Genomic DNA, 19,410 nt, shown 5'->3' on the forward strand with positions numbered 1-19,410 from the left:
ATCGCCCTCTGATTGGCTACGGATTGAGCCAATCGGCGTCAAGCCCTGCTGCGCTTTGTCCGCGCCGGGAGGAGGCGGAACTGAGTGTGGCAGCACTCAGTTTCCGGGGGAGGAGATCGAGGTGGGACCCGTGCACGTGGGGGGGGCAGGAAAGCTCGTGGGTTATGGAGTAGCTTCCTCTGCAGCCACCCATCTGATGGTAGCTGGAGCCAGAGTCTGGCTTGGCCTCCAGGAGTGTCTTCTGTGGGTGCTGCTCTCCCTCAGGGCTACTCATCACTAAGGCTGCAGGGGAGGGGGTTGAATGGTCTTCATTCCAGGTAAGTGAGACCAGTCTGAACAGGCATGACTAGGTAGGGTGGCCTGATACAGAGGCCCCCTAGACATTGAGCCATTGTTTCAGGGACTGTGGTGGGTGGGGAGGCAGGTGAGGCAGAGCCTCCCCTCTGGAGTCCTTCAAAAGCACCACCGCTGTGGGGGGCACCCACAACCCATATGCAGAGCAGGGAGGGCAGAGGAGCAGGCAGGCAGAGCTTGTGGGGTTTTGGTGCTCGGGTACTTCCCACAGCGGGGGTGCTTTTTGAAGGACTCCAGAGGAGAGGCACTGCCTCACCTGCCTCCTCAGGTGAGGAGGAGCTCTGCACATGGGTTGGGAGTGCTTGAGCACCTCACAAGGTGGCAGTGCTTTTCAAAGGACTCCAGTGGGGAGGCTTTGCCTCACCTCCCTCCTCAGGTAAGGAGGAGTTCTGCATGTGGGTTAGGAGTGCTTGGGCACCTCACACAGCTGCAGCGCTTTTCGAAGGACTCCAGTGGGGAAGCTCTGCTTCACCTGCCTCCCCACCCACCGCATGTCACTGCTATTCTGTACAATGGTTCAAGGTATAGGTATAGGGGGCACTCTGTCCTCCACTGTATCTGGTCACCCTGACCCCACATGATATCCAACAGCAGGAGTGGGCAAACTTTTAACTTTAGGGATTCTGCACCTTTAACAATTGTATAGATGACAAGTTGCACCTGCTGAAATTCCCTTTTCTATACAATTGTTAAAGGTCCAGGATCCCTAAAGTTGAAAGTTTGCCCACTCCTGCCCAACAGGACTACTTTCTCCCATGGAAGTAGCACACACAGGACTGCATCCAGGGTGATCAAGCGGAACAGAGTGCCTGTACCTTTAACCATTGTAAAGAAGGAATTTAGGCAGGTGCAGCTCAACATGGAAGGGTTTGAAAAACTGCAGCTGCCCAAATTCTCTCTTCTATATAGTAGTTAAAGGTATAGGGGGCACTCTGTCCCTCTTTGGATCTGGTCATCCTGGATGCTGTCCTGTGAGTGCTACGTCCATAGGAGAAAGTGGTACTGTTGGGCATCATGTGGGGCCAGGGTGACCAGATACAATGGACTCTGCAGGACTCCCCAGGTCTTGAAAAGTGAAAGCGCAGCAATCAGACTGCACTTCTGCAAAACCGAAAAGTGGAGACACTTTTCAAGACCTGGAGAGCTCTGCAGACTCTCGCGCAGGGCTCCCCGCACCCCAGGAAGGCTGCTGCAGGGACTGGTAAGTGCATCCCAGTCTCGGCAGCCCCCTTAGGATCTCCCTGCATATCCCCAGGATTGTGTCACTGCCTGCCCCTGCCCTTTAAGGGGAAAGTGTCCAGGCTCATAGGCAGGAGCATCTCAGCGCCCCAGTTTGAAAAGCCCTGCCTTAAACCCATGTTTGAGCTGCACCTGCCAAAATTCCCTTTTTTATACAATTGTTGAAGGTACAAGCACTCTGTCCCAGTTTATATCTGGTAATCTTACATATAGGATGCACTGTTAGTGCCACTTTAAAATAAGAGGTGTTTGACCATTATATTTGTGAATGTGTGTGTGTATATATGTGTGTGTGTGTGTATATGTGTGTGTGTGTGAGTGAATATACATGTTTGTGTATGTATATGTATATTTGTGAATGTGAAAGAAGAATGTGAGGGGAGTGACAATACTGAACATAAGAAGAGCACTGCTAGATCAGGCCCACCTAGTCCAACTTCCTGTATCTCACAGCAGCCCACCCAGGATGAAAGACGTCTTTCTTTTTTTTTTAGTCTTGTGTCCTGGAAAAGAACTTAATATCCTTCTTTTCCCTGTGAGCGGGCCCCTGCAGGCAGTACATAGCCTTCTTGTAATAAATTATATATAATATGTAACATAATTTTAAATTTAATAATAAGTAATATAGTGCTTAAATTAATCACATAGAATCAGTATACAGGTATGCGCCCCTTAATGACCTTCCAGCCAGCAACAGATTGCATTTGCAATGGCCACCACTGATCAGGAGGTCAAAACCCCCCAAGCCTCCAAAGCTGAGGAGAGCTCCACTCCCCTCCAGAGGCTTTTCTGAGCCTCCCAGAGGTAGTGCGTGTCTGCTTGCTACCTCTGCAGGGCTCAGAATGCCCGAATCCTGTGAGAGACTTGATTTCTGGTTGGTGCCTCACTGCCACTCCCCAGCATCATGCATTTTGTTTACCCTCAACCTCCCAATGAAGACACCAGACTGCAACTTGGGTTTTAACTTGGGCCACTTAATTAAACACAAGTGACCAATTTTTTAACGCATGAGACCTACTGAACATACCTTCCCTCCCTTGCCAGTCTGGGGGAGAGGGATGATGTGCTCCTCTGAGTTTAAGCATGCTTAGCTGTGTATGCTGCACTATCAAATGGAAAGATGTGTTTTGAATTTCCATATTTTAATACTAGAGACAGTACATATTCTGCTGTCTTACAAATCAGCTGTCTTATTCTGCTGCTATACCTCTCTCTTTTTACTGTTTTTCTGAGCAGAAGTGAAACAACACTCACTCGCCCATTAGATAGGATGGTGAAAGCAAAGCTTTCAGATAAAGCATAGTGGTTGGTGAAGAAGTGCAATGTCTGGTCTGAAAGCATTTTCTCAAGGTATTTGGCTAAAGCTGAAACCTTTATGTAGGAGTAAAATATAATTTAATGTGTGCAGTTTAGAAAGCCACTTCCAAAGAGAGATAATGTGATTCTTTTATTGCAGATGGGGAAAAGGCACACAGTTTCTATTAGAATTAAAATTGAAACCATTCTTAAATGCTAAAAATTTTGTTCTCCTTGCCCCTGGAACCTGCTACTCTCAACCAGAAGTAGATTTATATTAATTTTAGCAAATACTATGTACCTGACCTACTACATATACTACTACAACTATTCTATTTATTGTCTTATTTCATAGACATTTCTGATCTAGGATTTGATGGATTTTATTATATAATTTTGGTTGCAATCCCATGTATCTTTTCCTGGAAGTAAATCCCATTGAACCTCGTGGAACTCGCATCTGAATACACATACGCAGGAATAGGATACACTGCTAAGGTATGCAACTTACTTTGCTAATTAGTTTGACTTTTGCATCATGCTTTTGAATTGGGCAAGTATTGTATTACCATTGTAAGCTGGGGGTAGAAGGAGGTTCATATGTTTGTTCGTTATTTAAAGTATGAGGAGCTGGGGTGTGTGGCAATGGGCTAAGACATTCTAATGGTGCCCCCTCAATCCCCTACACTAGAAAACTCCTTCTGTGTTTGCCCCAAACTCTTTCTTTCTGTTTAAAGAACAACATGTCATGATTCTCTCACCATTTTTTCCTTTTATTTCTAGCCTTTACTCAGTGTATCAGTGTCCATTACTTTTTGTTTTCTGGCTTTTTCATCCTCAGTTGCTTGCAGGTCTCCTGCACTCTTAACACAGTTTCACTCATCTTGCTTGCTTGTATTGTGAGAATAAGTATTCCAGTCTAACTGCTGCATCAGTATATATATTTTTTCTATGCTTGTTCTTTAGGAATAGTTTTCAGCTTTGCTTGTGTCTACTAATACTGAATTATCTTCTCTTTCCATGTATAATTTCAGATAACGGTTGGATACCACACTTCCAAATATGAAAGTGTTTAATTTGTGTCTATGGCATGTTATTAGAAGATCTATCTTCCAGTTACCTGCACAAGATGGGACAAACAGGAGATTCTTAATTATGCCTTACAAGGTTATTACTTGTAGAACATTAGTTTTATCTCCTTGGTTGGACAAGGATACCTCACCAAGTGCCACCAAAAAATTAGACTTGGATGGATGGAAAGATGTCATGCGATCTCCATTACAAGAAGAACCCAATGAAAGAGCATCAGAGAGTGAGGAAGGCTCTCATTTAGCAGCTACTAGAGACCTAGTTGAGATGTGGAGGCTTTCAGGTAAAGTTATTCCAGAAAATATCAGTGAAGAAGAGTTAAAGATTCTAATGGAATGTCCCACTAAGAGTTCCAAAAAGAAGTACTTGAAATTTTTGGCTAAAAAAGAAGTTTTGAAGAAAGCCAAGAAAGAAAAACTTGAAAAACAAAAGGAAGCAAAGAAGGAACTGAGGCTGAAAGCCAAGGAAAACTTTGATGGTGGACTCAAAAATACATTTCTCCTTAAGTTTTGGTCCAGGTCAGAGGACACCATATACAACTGGAGAGCTGCTCAGTCTTTGATCTTTGGTCAGCCTTTGGTGTTTGACATGGCCTATGAAAATTATATGGCACGTAGAGAAATGGAGAATGCAGTGAAACAGCTGATGGAATCTGAAGGAGTCAATCGTAGAGCTTTGGATCCATTTCACTTACATTATTGTAACCTCGAAGTAGGTAGTCAATATCACAAAGAATTCATCAAACGCTATGGAGAAGCATGGGACAATTTATTTGTGACAGTGACGGAAAAGGCTCATGTGGAAATCTTTCCAAGAGATCAGCTTGTCTATTTAACAGCTGATTCTCCCAATGTAATGAAAACGTTTGATCATGATAAAATCTATATAATTGGATCTATAGTTGACAAATCAATACAGACAGGGGTTTCCTTTGCTCGTGCAAAACGGCTGAAGTTGGCAACAGCAAGGCTTCCTTTGGATACATACTTGCAGTGGTCAGAAGGTGCCAAAAACCTTACTCTAGATCAAATGATGCGTATCCTATTAACTGTAAAAGATACTGGGGATTGGAAGGAAGCTCTACAGTTTGTTCCACAAAGAAAACATGCAGGTTTTATTGAAACTGTCTCCTATTCAAAGCATCAAATTGACACATGGAAGAAAACAAGGAGGTATGACAAAATGGCTAGCCAAGAGAATGCGTGCAAGCCATTTACACCAAATTTCTCCAAGCGGGAAGTAAAGAAAAGATGGTAGGAAGATGCATCTGAGTAACATATTATTACACTGTTAAATGAAAGTTTCATTGAAGTCTAGCTTTTATGAGCTTTTCACTGCTTAAACATAAACCACTCTAAGTCTCATTTATTTCAGTGGCAATGATTGAGAGCCCAATCCTGAGCTCCATGCGCCCGCTTACTGCTGGCATGCACTGTTGTAGATGTGCTGTAAAACGTATTTGCAACCCCTAACACTGGGCAAGCGCCTATGTCCAGCGCTATGCTAGCACTGGGTGGGCACCCGGCCTCCACAGCTCAGTGGTCGCACAGACCGCAGAGCAGTGGAGAGGTAAGCAGGGGTGTGGGGGGAGGTGGAGAGGGGGCGGGGAGGAGGTATGACCAGAGGTGGGAGATGGCAGGGGGAGGCGTACCACGGGGAGGGAGGTGGGACCAGTGGAGCTTTACTCCACCGAATCCAAAGCCTCTGTGTTGGGCTTACCGCCTGACACGGAGGCTTCTACCTCACCATTGTGGGGCTACTGCACTTACCAAGAGAAAGTGGACAAAAGTCCCCTTCTCCCAAGGTGCTGCTGGCAGCTGCCCTTGGGGTGCAGGGTGCGGCGGCAGCCATTTTTGGTGCCACTGCAGCTGCGCGCTCTGGGCAGCTCAGGATTGGGCTGTTAAGCATATGCTCAAATTGAAATCCCCTTGAAATCAATGATACTTAAAATGATACCTGGTGTTTCTGGACAGCAAATGACACATGGACATTTCTAGTATTGTAGACATTCAATAGCCTGGTCATGCAAAGTATAACAAGGAGGTAGTGATTGCCAATATAGCAGTCCCAGATTTCTTGGAAGTCAAACTTTTCTGGTTCTGTCTGCCCAATAGTATAATTTTTGTAATAAGAGGAATAATATTATTGAAAATACAGTACTCACAGTAAAATGTGCCTAGAAGGATTGCCCCAACATTTCTTGTTCTTGGAGTTTGTCATTCACAGCAGTTCAATGTCTTTCAAGGGCTCCAATCCCAACAGTGTCTCACATGTTGCTTTTTGTAGCTCCTACTGTGCTGCCTTGCAGTTGAGGAGCAATTTATAGCCAGCAGATCCTGCAATGCTAGGGTTAGTGTCCCAATGTAATGATTTACAGCTGCCTCAAAAGAGTTACTAGACAAGGAGGACGTCACCATATTTTTTGTTACTTAAAACTATGTCAATGTAAATATGAGAAGTGGTTGCTGTATTAAAAACTTAATTTTTTGTATGATTGTGTTGCTTTTTTGTTAAGAAAAAAAAGTAGTGATGTAATGATGGATAGTATCTTAGGTTGTATGAATGATTGACACTTGTCTGTGACTTGATGTCTTTTTTTTACAGCCTTCATATAATCTGCTTGCAATGAATATTTGCATTCCTGAAGATGAACTATTTTGTTTTTACAAAATAATCTTGAGCTGCTGGGCTCAATATGAAATGCATTTTTTCTGTATCAAATGCACAACTTAACACCGTGTGGACATTAATGGTTCCTGGCTTGTATCTTAGTGATGGGGTGACACAGGAGGATGCAGTGTCAAAGCCTTCTGGGAGTTCTTTGCATTTCTGGAGTGAGTACTCCCACCCTTACATAGCCTGGTCATTTATCATTCTGTCCAGTGGTAATTATTTCTATAACATACGAGATTCTCCGTGCAGTCTTTCTGTCGTACTCTATCAGGAGTGGAGAATTCTACTTCGAATGTTGCACCTGATCAGAAACCTGGAGACAGTTTCATCCATGTGACCACAGTGTCAGAGATGTAGCTAGAAGCCCAGGCACTTGGGGCAATGACATCATGAAGTCACATGACATTGTGATGTAACTTCTGGGTTCTTGCGGGAGGAGGCAGCTTGGTGTCTGTTCCTTCTTCTCTGGAGGCTCCTCAAGGGAGCTTCCACAGGAGAAGGAATGGGGCGTTAAGCCACAGCTACCTTCACTTTGTGCGCACCCCTTCTGGGTAAGTGAGGATAGGATTACAGCCTTGCAGCTCCATCCTATGCATGACTACTCAGAAGTAACTCCCATTATAGTCAATGGGGTCTACTCCCAGGTAAGATTGCAGCCTGAGACTCCAATCCTATGATGTCTACTCAGAAGTAAGACCCACTAGAGTCAATGGGGCTTACTCCCAGGAAAGTGTGGATGGGACTGCAGCTTCAGAGCCCCATCCTATGCAGGTCTACTCAGAAGTAAGCCCCATTATAGCCAACGGGGCTTACACCCAGGTGAGTGTGAAGAGGACTGCAGTCTAAACAAGGAGTCCTGGCACACCGGAGGCAGATCTGTGGCTTGTTCCTCTGCTGGGAGGACCACGTTTCCAAACCGGAAGTGACATGACCTGGAGAAACGTGAGGCGGGCCTCTCTAGCTTCTTCCGGTCAGTAGAGTCGAGTGGGTGGGGCTTAGACGGCGCAGGCGCGGCGGTGGGGAGAAATGGCGGACAGCAAAGCAGGAGACGTGAAGCCGGAGCGGCCGCGTCCTGATGGAGGTGAACACGGTGCGCCGCTAGAGCTCCTCCTCCCTTTTGGGTGCGGGGGGCGCGGGGGGCCGACTGGACTTGGGGAGAATGCGACGGGCGGCCGTGCTGTGCGCGCCTGCCTGGAACGGGTCCCTTCAGGCGCAGTGGGGCTGACGCTGAGTAGGCCCCCGAGGTGCGCGGCTCCTTCCTGCCAGGCGCTCGACGGCCCCAGACCTGGGCAGCTTGTCTGGAGCCTGCCCATAGTGGGGCCCCGCTGCAGCCTCCCTTGCAGGCAGGCTGGCGGGTGCTCCGTTTCCAGGGGGTAGAAGGGCAGGGCAGTCCTGAGCGTGCCGGGGGTGGGGAAGAGCTGAGGAGGAGGGGAGCTTCGAGCCCAGTCCTGTGCCTGTCTACTCAGAAGTAAGTCCCATGAGAGTCAGTGGGGTTTTCTCCCAGGAAAGGGTGGGTAGGAGTGTAGTCTTAGAGTCGAATCCTGTGCCTGTCCACTCTGATGTAAGTTCTATTACAGTCAGTGGAACTTACTCACAGGAAAGTGTGGTTAGCAGTGCAGCCCTAGGCTACAGTCCTTTCCACACTTACCCAGGAGTAAATCCTGTTGACTATAATGGGAATCACTTCTGAGTAGGCATGCAGAGGCTTGGGCACTTTCTTGGCTTGACTGAGGTACCCTGTCTGCCTGCCTGTCCTGGCAAGATTGGGATCATTACCTTACCTGAGCTATGCGCATTGAAGAAGTGCCATCACTTCGGAATGCACGTGACCTTGGAAAAGTTCCTAGCCCAATAGAGCAGCTTATCTCAAGGTTTGTCCACCGTATGTATGCATCACATGGTCCATCTATTCGAAGTACCACTGGAAGAAACTGGCAACGACATTGTTGCCAGTTACTTCTAATTTGGGAAGCCAGTTGCAAAGCCACAAACACTAGTAAGAGGCTTGGGGTAGACAGGGGGGATATTTCAAGCACAGAAAAGCATCCTTTGGAGCAGTAGTTCCCAACCTTTAGGAGGCTGCAGACCACTGAGGCAAAAATTGGAATAGTCATGGACCACATGCAGTGCCAGCCGTGGGCAGTCTCCGCTCTCTCTGGTAGATTGTAGGGAAGCATCTCCCAAGTGAGCACTTCCCCACAGACCACCAGAAAGGATGGCGAACAAACTGCCCTCAGCCACAGGCTTCAGTATCTCCCTCTTTCTGGTGGTCCATGGGGCAGCATCTCCTAAGTGAGCATTTCCCCTGAGAGGGTGTAGAGTGGAACTCCTGCAATCCACACTTCAGTGCCATCTTCAAAAAGTCCATTCTCCCCCCTCTTTGGTGGTCTGTGAGGGAGCGTTTGCTCAGCAAGACACTGGAAGTGATCAAAGGTGATTTTTTTTTCCTGAGGCCTCGTGGACCACTTCTCAGGGTCTTGTGGACCACCTGGGCGGAGACCAGTGCTGTGGAGCCTCCTACTGCTATTTTTGTGTGTGTCATGTTGCTGGTCTTGCTGCCAGGCGTCAGGGGTCCTATGAGTACTACCAGACATCACCTCAAGTACCACTTGTTGGTACTGCTTGTTGAGAAATATTGCATTATAGTGTTACACATTGATGAACAGCATCAAAATTGTTCCCAGTCTTGGGACCAATTAGAATGAAAGTAACATGGCTTAGGAAGTAAGACTATTGGTCCACCTATTTCCAGATAACCTAGCCAGAGCTTCAGGCAGGGTTTTTTCCTCAGTCCTATCTGGATGGATTGAAACAGCAATCTTCTACATGCAAAGCATGTGTTCGCTACTGGGTGATGAGCCCACCCTAAAGTTAATAATTTCATTAAAGGATATCCAGGTTGCCCCATCCCTGAGGCTATTAAAGTTATCCTTTTAAAATCTAATAATGACTTGCATCAGTTTGGTCAGTGTTAGCATTAAAATTCTATTCTCAGTTTATTTTCAGCAAACATGATATTAGTCTTTATTCATTCTTATAAATGTACTGGGTTCATGTTCAATTCTCATACAGTAATATAAGCTGCTAATATCCTTGATGTTTTGTGTGGGTGTGCAGATCTTTTTAAGTGATAGAAGTCAGACGGAAAAAGAGAACAACAGATAGGGCTTAGTCTTCTAATATTACTGTCAGCTCTAGTTTTGGAGTCTGTGTGGTAACTTATATTGTGCTTTAAGATCCATTTTAGTTTTATTAACTTTTCTCACAGCAGATAAAAATTAAAATTTGTAAAACAACATAATTTTTAAAAAAATTCAGGTATACCTTCATGCAATTGTAAATTAAAAAAACAGAATCAATAAGGAAAATCAGCTTTGCTAAAAACTGGCAGAAATGAAAGATTTTCAAGAATTAAAATAAAGAAGGGCCAACCAAATTTCTTGGGGCAGGGAGTTCCATAGACTGCGGGCCACTAGAAAAGGCATTCTATCTTGTCCTTGCCAACCATGCTTCCATTAATGGTGGGAAACACAAGAGGGACTCATCAGAAGATTTAGGGCTGGGCAGTTTCATACAGAGAAGTTAGGGTAATATCCAGCACTTGGAATTGCACTCTGAAGTGAACTGAGAGTGTGCTTGATAGTTCAATGGTATCACATGATCACAGCACCTTGCACTGGTCAGATCATGTGTAAACATGATCTGAAGGATCTCGGTGATCTTCAAGCACAGCTCCATGTAGAGTGTCTTACAGTAACCAAACCCTGATGTAACCTATGCATGGGTGACCATAGTAAGCTGGGCATTTCTTGCCACAGTTGATGCTTGAACATCCAGGAACAATGCTGATTCCAGGACTACAAATCTGATCCTTCAAGGACATTGGTACTCCATCTAGAACTGGCTGACAGTCCATTAATGATGCTGCAGGTCTCTGGACCACTAGTACTTTTCTCTTGATTTAATTTCAGCTTGTTTGCCTTCATAGTCCATTATTGACTTTAGACAGCCATTCAGAATTATAACCATTCTAATACCAGATAATGAGATATAGAACTGAATTTCAATCACATTTTAGTGACACCTGGTACCAACCTCACTGATAACCTCCTCTAGCAGTTTCATGTAGATGTTAAATATCATAGGGGATGATAGAATCTCATAGAATTCTGGAAGCCAATGGTTTTTTAGAGTTCCTTGGCAGTACCTTCTGAAACCCAATTTTCCAAGTCAGACCAGAGTCACTTCAGAATTGCCTATTCTGGCCAGATAGTCAGAATACTGCTGTGATTGATGGCCTTGAATGCTGCTGAGAGGTCTTGAAGAACCAGCAAGGACATGCTTTCTTGGTCTAGCTCCCAGTGTAGGTCATTCACAAGTCGCCAAGGCTGTTTCCTTATCATACCCTTGCTGGAAGCCAAATTGAAATGGATCCAAATGATCAGTGTACTCCAGGAGTCCCTGTTCTCTAGGAATCCCTGAAGTTGGATCACCAGTACACACTTGAGCACCTTGCCCCAAAAGGTGTTGTCTAATCTGGCAAAATGTCTTAATTGTAAAACATCATAAATGCTGACTGTAACATCATTTTTCCTTGCTTTAATTTTTTATCCTGAACAAGTCCCCATCTTGAATAGCAACTGTGAGTTCAACACTTATCAGAAAAGGCTTATTGCGTTGTCTCATCTCTACCATTCTGCATTAGACTTAAACTGTGTATTATTTTTGTATTCTCTGTGGTATCTTTCATCTAAATGATTACATTACTGTAAGCTTACAAAACATGTGGTAAATTGAACTACTTAAGAAATCATTCTAGAAAAATATCATGTTAACAACCCCCCTCAGGAGGGGTATCATGCAGCTCCAAGATATTTTAGTTTAAATATTTTTGTGTGTAATTGAAGATTTATATTCTGCATTAGTCAAGTGATTGGAGCTTCCTTCACTATATGTCTATATTCTTACAGTGTGCTCTATATAAACAGTTGTGGAGGTGCTGACACTGTAAGTGCAAAGTCTCCTCTGCATAACAGTGCTTTATGAGGTTGCTGCTCCCATCAGTCCACTCAGTAAAAATAGCTCATCTTGGTAAGTTGTTTCGACTTCACCAGGACCTGAAGAAGAGGCAGAAAAACCTGTGAAAACTAAGACTGTTTCTTCCAGTAATGGAGGGGAAAGTTCGAGTCGCAGCACAGAGAAGCGGGCAGCTGATGAAGATGCTGAAGACTTCACAGCAAAGCCTGCTCCTGCCAAAATGTCCAAATTTGGGTTTGGCGTAGGCACACAGATCTCAAAGAAACCACCGACCATATCCATCAAACTTGGAGCAAATGTGAGTGGTTGGAACATTTTCTTGTTGTATGAATATGTTTGTGTGGGATGTGTGGGAATGATCTTTAATAAATGCTAAAAATTAATGAGATAGTTCTTTATTTCAACTTTACTTAGACCTTATAAATTTAGAGTGCTGTGCTGTCAAAAAGTTGGAATAATTTCTGGAATGTGTTGGACAATGTGATATTTGCTTGAAGCTTTGAGAAATTTGTGACTTTCCAACTACTTCTGTACTCATGAGTTAGGTAATTAGTATGATAGCTACTTTCTTCTTGCAAAATAAGATTGTAGTTCACTGCTTCCTGGTAAATGAATAATTACTGTGTGCCTTTTTTACTCTTAATTCCTGAGCCTTGATTAAAAATACAAGAATGTATTGGCTGGAATTCAAAGAGCTGCTTAGTCTTGCATAAAGATCTTATATTATTCCATTTGAACTTTTGACATTTTCTTTGAATAGCTGACTTTCAGTGCCATGTTGCCACCTGCTTTTGCAACCTTTCTCTGTTTCAAAAGCAGTTTGACAGAATGTTTGAGAACAAGTGTAAATCCCCCGTGGTCTCAGAGAAGGTGATTAGGTGATTTGAATTACCTTTAATTAATCACCATTAATTCTTTGAAGCAGGTAGACTTTTGGTTTTGAATTAGAGAATTTACTACACAACACTATCAGCAGCAGCATGCTCTAAATCAAAGTTGCATTTTGAAACTTTTCCTAAAAATATAAAATTAAATTGCAGCTTTTGTTCTTTTTTCAGAAACCTAAAGAGCCCACTCCAACCCTTGCTCCAAAAACTCTTTCTGTAGCAGCAGTGTTCAATGAAGATGAAGATGTAAGTAAACTTTTCCTCATAGAGTGAAATGGCATGGTAGTGTTTAGCTAGAACTACATACAGAACAGAAGCAAACATTCTGTGAAAACAATAGATACTCGCCTATAAGACCAGAAATTTCTACCAATAAATCAAGTGTAGATTGACACCTTGTTGTATCTGTAGGGCACTCAGGGGTCAGGGCTGTTCAGGAGTGTGTCAGTAGCCAGGAGAAGCCTGAAGAAGGCTTAGTAGTGCCCTCAGAGGGTCTGTGAATCGTCTGAGGAATGTTTTGAGTGATTTCAGAGAGCATACAAACACGCAGCTTTGTTTGAGCAGGCTCCTTAACTCCAAACCCTTAAATGCCTCTTAAAATGACAGTGAATAGTATGAAATATTGTCTGGCAACAATTGAAGCAGGGTGTTGTGCTGTGGTAAGCTGTTTAGGTTGCTTTATGTTGGTGCTGCATTTGTTTTAGGTGGTTTTTAAAACTGCAAATGCTTTTCTGCAGTTTCAAACCTGGATCTTTTTTTCCTTAGCAATTCAATGAAATTTTCAATTCTGTTGCTCTGGGGGAGGGGCTGGCACACTCCTTGTTAATGTCTTCTAAAACAGTGGCACGGTTCAAATTCTTTCCCCCCCTTTCAGTCATGCTCCATGCCAAGCTGCAGCTCTTCCTCACAAGCACCTGTCCCTAAGTCTCTCCCCCCCCCCGCCCCCGACTTATCTGAGGGTCATGGAACATTCCATGATTTTTTTTTTTTGGCTGAAAACCTGCCCTTGCCTTATCTGTGAGATCACTTTATAGACAAGTGTCTGTGGTTCATTGCTGCTCCAAATTGGCAAAGAGGCTTCTATAAAGAAAAAATATGTAAATATCCTCTTTGACATTTTGGAATAATTCTAGAACTTAAAAAAAAAATTTAACATGTTTGCACCCCACCTTTCTACAGTTAGATCTGCAAAGTGGCTCCCATACACATTTTGAATAATGTTGGCAAGGCTGGGCATCAACATGTAGATCTTCTATCCTAGAAAAAAGCAGCGGTTTTCCTTACCCTGTGCCTGATGTCAGTTCTCAAAGGCAGTACTAGTGGGCCAGTGCTCCCTGGTGGTACCCTCAAGTAATGTCTTGGCTGTAGCAGCAGGGCAAAGCACATGCAAGCTTCAAAAGTTTGTGCCCAGTCCAGTTCTTGTAGCAGAGCAGATAACAATGTTCAGGTCTATTTGGCTCCTTCAATACAGTTCTTCCCATAGACAACTCACAGGAGGGATTGTCATCCTCTCACCAGTGTCAAAGGCAGGTCTGGCTTTCTTGGCCTTGATGATGGGATGAAGAAGTACTTCCAGAAGTACGCAACCTCTTAGACCAATTCAGAACCAGAGCAGATAACCATGTCAGAACCGATCTTACCATGCTGATTTATTTTGTGGGAAAGAATTGCATTTTCTCTGTTCCTGCACAAGACTAGTTTTTTCTCCCCTGCCCTTGTCTTAGTGATCTCGTTCTGATTGTGTGGTGAATTAATGACGCCTTCTTGGATGCTTTTTTTGAGTCTTAGTATAGCAAAGTGGAATTGTAAACATCTACTGAGTTATGTATGTTAGGATATAATTTCCTAGGTCATTCTCTTTCAAGTACATTTTCAATTTTGTTTGGACATGTCTAGATTTAGACCCCCTTGGTTGGGGCCAGAAATCAGATTTTCAAATGTCCAGTGAATTGAATGAGTTTCTAACTTTTTGGAGCAATGAGCCCAAATGGGAAATGTTTCTTTTGCCTGCCTGCCTGCCCATAATAGCATTAGCAGCAGCTTCTTGGGAATCTGGGGCGTCACTTACAGGCTTCAATGTACTCTGCTGGGCTCTGCACATGCAACAGGGCTACCCTATTTAACTGTTCTTCTATGTTTGTTATCTCTTTATACTTAGAGTGAGCCTGAAGAGATGCCTCCAGAAGCAAAAATGCGCATGAAGAACATTGGAAGGTAGAGTCACTCTTGTTCATTATTTTGGAAAAGTAGGGGTGGGAGCAAGGTGTTTTGTTTGTTGGTGTAGAAATCTAGGCAAGGAGAAACAGGCTGCAATTCTATGCACACTTACATGGTAGTAAGTGCCCATTAGACATGCATAGGGTTCGACATGCATAGGATTGTGCTGTTAGGATCTTCTGTAGCTTTGTGTAATTTTTCAAATTATTATTCTTACTGTAAACTATTTTTACCCTATTTTTCCCAACCCAGTGGGACAGGTCAAGGCCGATTACAAAACAAGAAGCCAACACAGCACCAATAACATTAAGCAAAACAACAATCCAGATCAAATATAAATTAAAAAAGAGCAGCCATTGTAACAATCAAGAGCCAATGCAGCTTACAAAACCAAAAATGATCAATTACTTGGTTTTAATGTTTAAAGTTTTAACCCTCTCACTTCCCACAAAATAGCACCAAAGAATGGGCAGTCCAGATCCTAGCCAGGTGGGAGTTTCACAGGCTGGGCACCACACAGGGAAGGCCCTGTTGCAAGTTGCTGCTAACCCTATTTCCTGTGGTGATGGTACTTGCCAAAGAATCTGTCTGGATGACCTCACTCAGTGGGTGGGTATGTCTTAGGAGACACAGTCCTTCAAGAGTTTAGGTCCAAAGCCATTAAGGGCTTTATAGGGCATTCCCAGCACTTTGAATTGTGCCAAGGAATATAGAGGCAGCAACGTACAGAGCACCTAGACAAGCCCACTCAACTCTGCTCAGAGCCAAGACCCCCTAAGCACCTAGGCAAGAGAACAGAAGACACCAAGCTTCTTCCCTCCCCAAAACTGTGCTTTCATCAGAGCCAGGAAAGTCTAGCCTGATAGGGCCCAAACTCTTAACTTACACGCACACATTACTTCCCTCCCCTATCAGCAGGAACTAGTTCCAAGAGGACAGGAACAGACACCATAACATGAACACCTGATTAATTTGCTGAAACCCAATATATTCCTTAACAGGATCTGTATCAGTCTTTTATATTTTCCATTACAACTCAGTTGTCCAAATGCAAAATTTTATTACATTACCATCATGAAAATTATGGTTGCCACCAAAATGGTTTTTCACAGCAGCACAAGGACATGCTGCACTTCCTGTTTGGCATTGTGTTGGAATAATTCTGAAGGACAGCATCCATCAGGCAGTACGACTACTGGGAAGGCAATGAAAAATGTAGTGTGTATCTGTGAAAAGTGGTTGTGGTTGCTGCTGACATGTAGTTTATATGTGAGTAAGATGAGTTGTGAACCAGCTTCACAAACTATGATTATGGAATGATTAAGTTGATCCACTGATCTTGTTCTTTTGTCCTAGGGACACCCCAACTTCAGCTGGACCAAATTCTTTCAACAAAGGAAAGCATGGATTTTCTGACAACCAGAAGCTCTGGGAACGGAACATGAAATCTCACCTTGGAAACGTCCGTGAACCAGATGACGACTAATTGTGTATCAAGATCAGGGTGTTTGGGGGGGAAGGGGAATGGGAGGGCATGACATTAAAGGAACAGTTTCCTTTTTTAGAATGGTATACGGCTATTTTGGGTGCCACTTTTAAAGTTTCTAGTGGTGCACAAAAAAAACTGAGTTTAAAAGTAGAGGTAATTTATGTTTTGTATACAGATTTCAAAGCATTTGCTAATTTTGTAGCTTCATGCAATTAATTTCACAAGGTTATGGAAAATAAAGACATTGGAAGTGGTACCTTTTTAAGAATTTTCTTTTGCAACTATTCTTTTATGAAGACAGATGGAAAAGGTTACTGTCTCTTTAATCAGTTTAAGTCAAATGCCACTGCACTCAGACTACCAGCTCCTCTTTTGTAATAAGTGAAGTACTTGTCTCCCTAAAGCTACTTTTACAGAGGGGGGCACTGTGCTGTGCATCAACTCTTGCTGGGTTGTTTGTCATTCTGTTCAGCATAAAATCCTGTAGTCATTTAAGTCATTAAACCTCCACAAGCCAGGGCTTTTGGCTGTCGTAGCTTAGCTCTGTAATCTTACTTTGAAACTCTGTGTAATCTCTTTGTGGCCTGTTTCACTCTTGGAAATAGGTCTTTTGTGTGTAAATATTAGAGACGTCTAAGGTTCACAACAAAGGTTACTCAGTATTTTTGATGTTCTCTTAATCATGAGTCTTGACCAGTGCTTGTCAATGTTTTTGTCAGTTTGAGACAAATTAATGCAACAATTATCAACAAAAAAGGCAGCACCCAAAGTGTGACCATACATTGTTTGGTTTCAATATTTTCTGCAGTCCTTTAAGAGGAATAGAAGTCACTCGTATGAATAAATCAGTAGCTGATTACTTAGGTGCAGAAATGGGAAATGTGCTTCCGTGTTTTGATTGCTATAAAGTCCTACTCTAGATGCTAGAAGAAGTTTCTTTTGTGTTTTTAATTAAGGGGCACTATCAAACTTAAAGGCAACCTTTTTACCCATGTTGCATTGCTATTTAATAGTGGAGGTAGAATGCAAGTTTGTCTTCTCACTTTTATTCCTGACTGTTTACACTTAGTGTTGCTGGAACAATGCTGATAAGCTGTTTTTCCCACTTCTTACTAGGTGAATACTGCAGCAGAGGCTGTCGTTTCTGTGTTACCCATTTTCGCTCTGAACCAGCTTAAGAAATTATGAAACACATTTCAGATATTTTCAGCAGGATCAATGTTTTTTTTTTCCCCAAGTCATGTCAGGGTTAGGGTAGTATTACTAGCCACTGTTGATAGCTCTAGTGAAAATAAACACTTCTGAAACAGTGTATGTGTCTAAATTGCCCGATAGTGTCGTGTGATAAATTGCAGGTGTATTGTTCTTAGGTTGAATATTATAAGCATATTCCAATTACCAACCATCTTTAGTCAACTTTATTGTGCTGAAGTTGGCAGTAGCTGAAGGAGAAAAATTGCATTTAAGTTTTTTAATTTTAGAAAAGCTTTGACCATGCAGATTTCTGTGTATACGTTCTAAACACTTTTTTTGTATTTTTGTATTTGTGTATCAATTTTTTTGTCTGCGGTTAAAAACCTGTAACATATTTTCTTTAAAGGCTTTGTTATAAACATGGATGTAAAAATTTTCTTTATAGCTGCAATTCAACTACTTGTGAAAGTTCAAGGCTTTAGGGAAAAAAATGTTGATACCTCTTGTTGGCTATCATGAAGCCAGTGTCACAAGGCCCTTGAAAGAAAATAGCGTGTGTTCTAGTAATCATTTATAGGCTTAGAATAGATGAAAAATATCCTTCAAATTTATTAGTGCCTTCCTTTCAAAAGATAAAAAAGTGACAGTGTGTCTAGGATGTTTTCCAATTTCAAACACAATTTCGATGCGTGTTTTCAATAACTTTCCTACACCCAAATTAGTGAAAAAGTACATGCGCTCTAACCCTGGCCTATAATATGTTTCATTTCTTGATGTTTCACAGTTGTATTTCATAAGAGCTTTTCAAGAGAAGAAAGAGGTTTATGTTGCGTGTCTTCCATGTTTCATTTCAAAAGAGTTGTGAAAGAAAAAAATGGGAACCCAGAGGTGTACTATTTCTTGAGATTTGACTGCAGTGATGTTGTATAATCTTGAGGCCATGGATGCAGCCTGCCTAGGCTGCTGTACCAAACTTGTACCAAAGTAAAACTAGGTTTCCCTCTCAAGATAATGTATTATAAACAAAGGAAGTTGTGCATAAACTGCAATGGCAAGTCTGAGAACGCTTTTTTTAATGCTTGATGTATGCCATTTTCTCCCTTTGTGCCCAACCTTATTTAGTATTTCTGCAACAAGTGTAAGGCTGATTCGATAAAACTAGATGAAAGCGGATAAAGTCCATATTAAAAATATTCCTTGAAAACATTCTTATGTCACAGTTGAAGAAAGCAGGATAGGGGCACCAGCTTCTTGATGCCCCTATAGACAAATTCCCATAATACAGTGCTTGTTAAGATCAGGTTGAAGATATTTTGAGATAAACGAAATATGAGAAATGCTCCAAGTAATTTCCCTGGTGGAGACGGGGCATTCCTGACTGATGGGAATGTCCCTCGTCGCTCAGTGTAGGCAGGCCAGCCCGAAAGGAGGGGGTGGAGCTCCCTGTGCATGGGGACCAGACCCAGATCGTTCCTGCCTCCCACACAGGCTGGTTGCCTTCTCTTGAGCTCTCTTGCATAGTGCTTCTCCTCCTTCACCTTTCGCGCCTGTCCCCCTCTCCCGGGACTTGTTGGCGGGGCGGATGGAAGCTCTCTGGAGCAGGCAGGCATGTTCCTCCTGTGCAGCGCTTGCTGCCTGCCTCCTTGCTTTGCCACTTCAAGGTCCCTGGAGTCATGCAGCCACATGCCCACTTCCAGGGACACAAGCAGAGGCTTGATTTTTGGCATGCCTGTTCCGCGCCTCTCAGAGGTGGTGGCAGGGAGGGGGGAGCGACTGCCTTCTCCCCCAGATGCTAACGCAGCATCTGGGTTCAGACCAGGCAGACCCCCTTTTGCAAACTTTGGCGCCCAGATCTGCCCTACACACCTCAGCTTCAGGAGCCTCCACGGAGACGTGGGCGCCATTTCACTTGTTTGCTGGTGCCTTCACTTTCTC

The 19,410-nt window shown here is 43.3% G+C and overlaps 2 protein-coding genes across 3 annotated transcripts; both read left to right on the forward strand.

The window, feature by feature from the left end:
- The first annotated feature begins 153 nt into the window (after positions 1-153).
- TRMT10C (tRNA methyltransferase 10C, mitochondrial RNase P subunit) lies at positions 154-5,519 on the forward strand. Its single transcript, XM_066621832.1, has 3 exons — positions 154-317; positions 3,245-3,387; positions 3,924-5,519. The coding sequence occupies exon 3, from the start codon at positions 3,952-3,954 to the stop codon at positions 5,233-5,235; it is 1,284 nt and encodes a 427-aa protein (XP_066477929.1). The 5' UTR covers positions 154-317; positions 3,245-3,387; positions 3,924-3,951; the 3' UTR covers positions 5,236-5,519.
- A 2,127-nt stretch (positions 5,520-7,646) lies between these two features.
- Positions 7,647-17,161, forward strand: PCNP (PEST proteolytic signal containing nuclear protein). 2 transcript variants are annotated; one of them, XM_066622381.1, is made up of 5 exons: positions 7,647-7,741; positions 11,766-11,986; positions 12,747-12,821; positions 14,734-14,789; positions 16,149-17,161. In XM_066622381.1, exons 1-5 carry the CDS (start codon positions 7,678-7,680, stop codon positions 16,276-16,278), a joined length of 546 nt encoding a protein of 181 aa, XP_066478478.1. In that variant the 5' UTR covers positions 7,647-7,677; the 3' UTR covers positions 16,279-17,161. The 2 variants fall into 2 exon arrangements, with proteins under 2 accessions (XP_066478478.1, XP_066478479.1); XM_066622382.1 differs by having other exon boundaries at positions 7,647-7,732.
- Positions 17,162-19,410: the final 2,249 nt, after the last annotated feature.

Source organism: Tiliqua scincoides, chromosome 3, assembly GCF_035046505.1.
Source record: "Tiliqua scincoides isolate rTilSci1 chromosome 3, rTilSci1.hap2, whole genome shotgun sequence".
Taxonomy (NCBI): domain Eukaryota; kingdom Metazoa; phylum Chordata; class Lepidosauria; order Squamata; family Scincidae; genus Tiliqua; species Tiliqua scincoides.

Coding starts and splice junctions, on each gene's coding strand:
- TRMT10C (XM_066621832.1), top strand. CDS start 3,952: ATGAAAGTGTTTAATTTGTGTCTATGGCATGTTATTAGAAGATCTATC.
- PCNP (XM_066622381.1), top strand. CDS start 7,678: ATGGCGGACAGCAAAGCAGGAGACGTGAAGCCGGAGCGGCCGCGTCCT. Junction 7,742..11,765: donor TCCTGATGGAGGTGAACACG/GTGCGCCGCTAG, acceptor CGACTTCACCAG/GACCTGAAGAAGAGGCAGAA. Junction 12,822..14,733: donor TGTTCAATGAAGATGAAGAT/GTAAGTAAACTT, acceptor CTTTATACTTAG/AGTGAGCCTGAAGAGATGCC.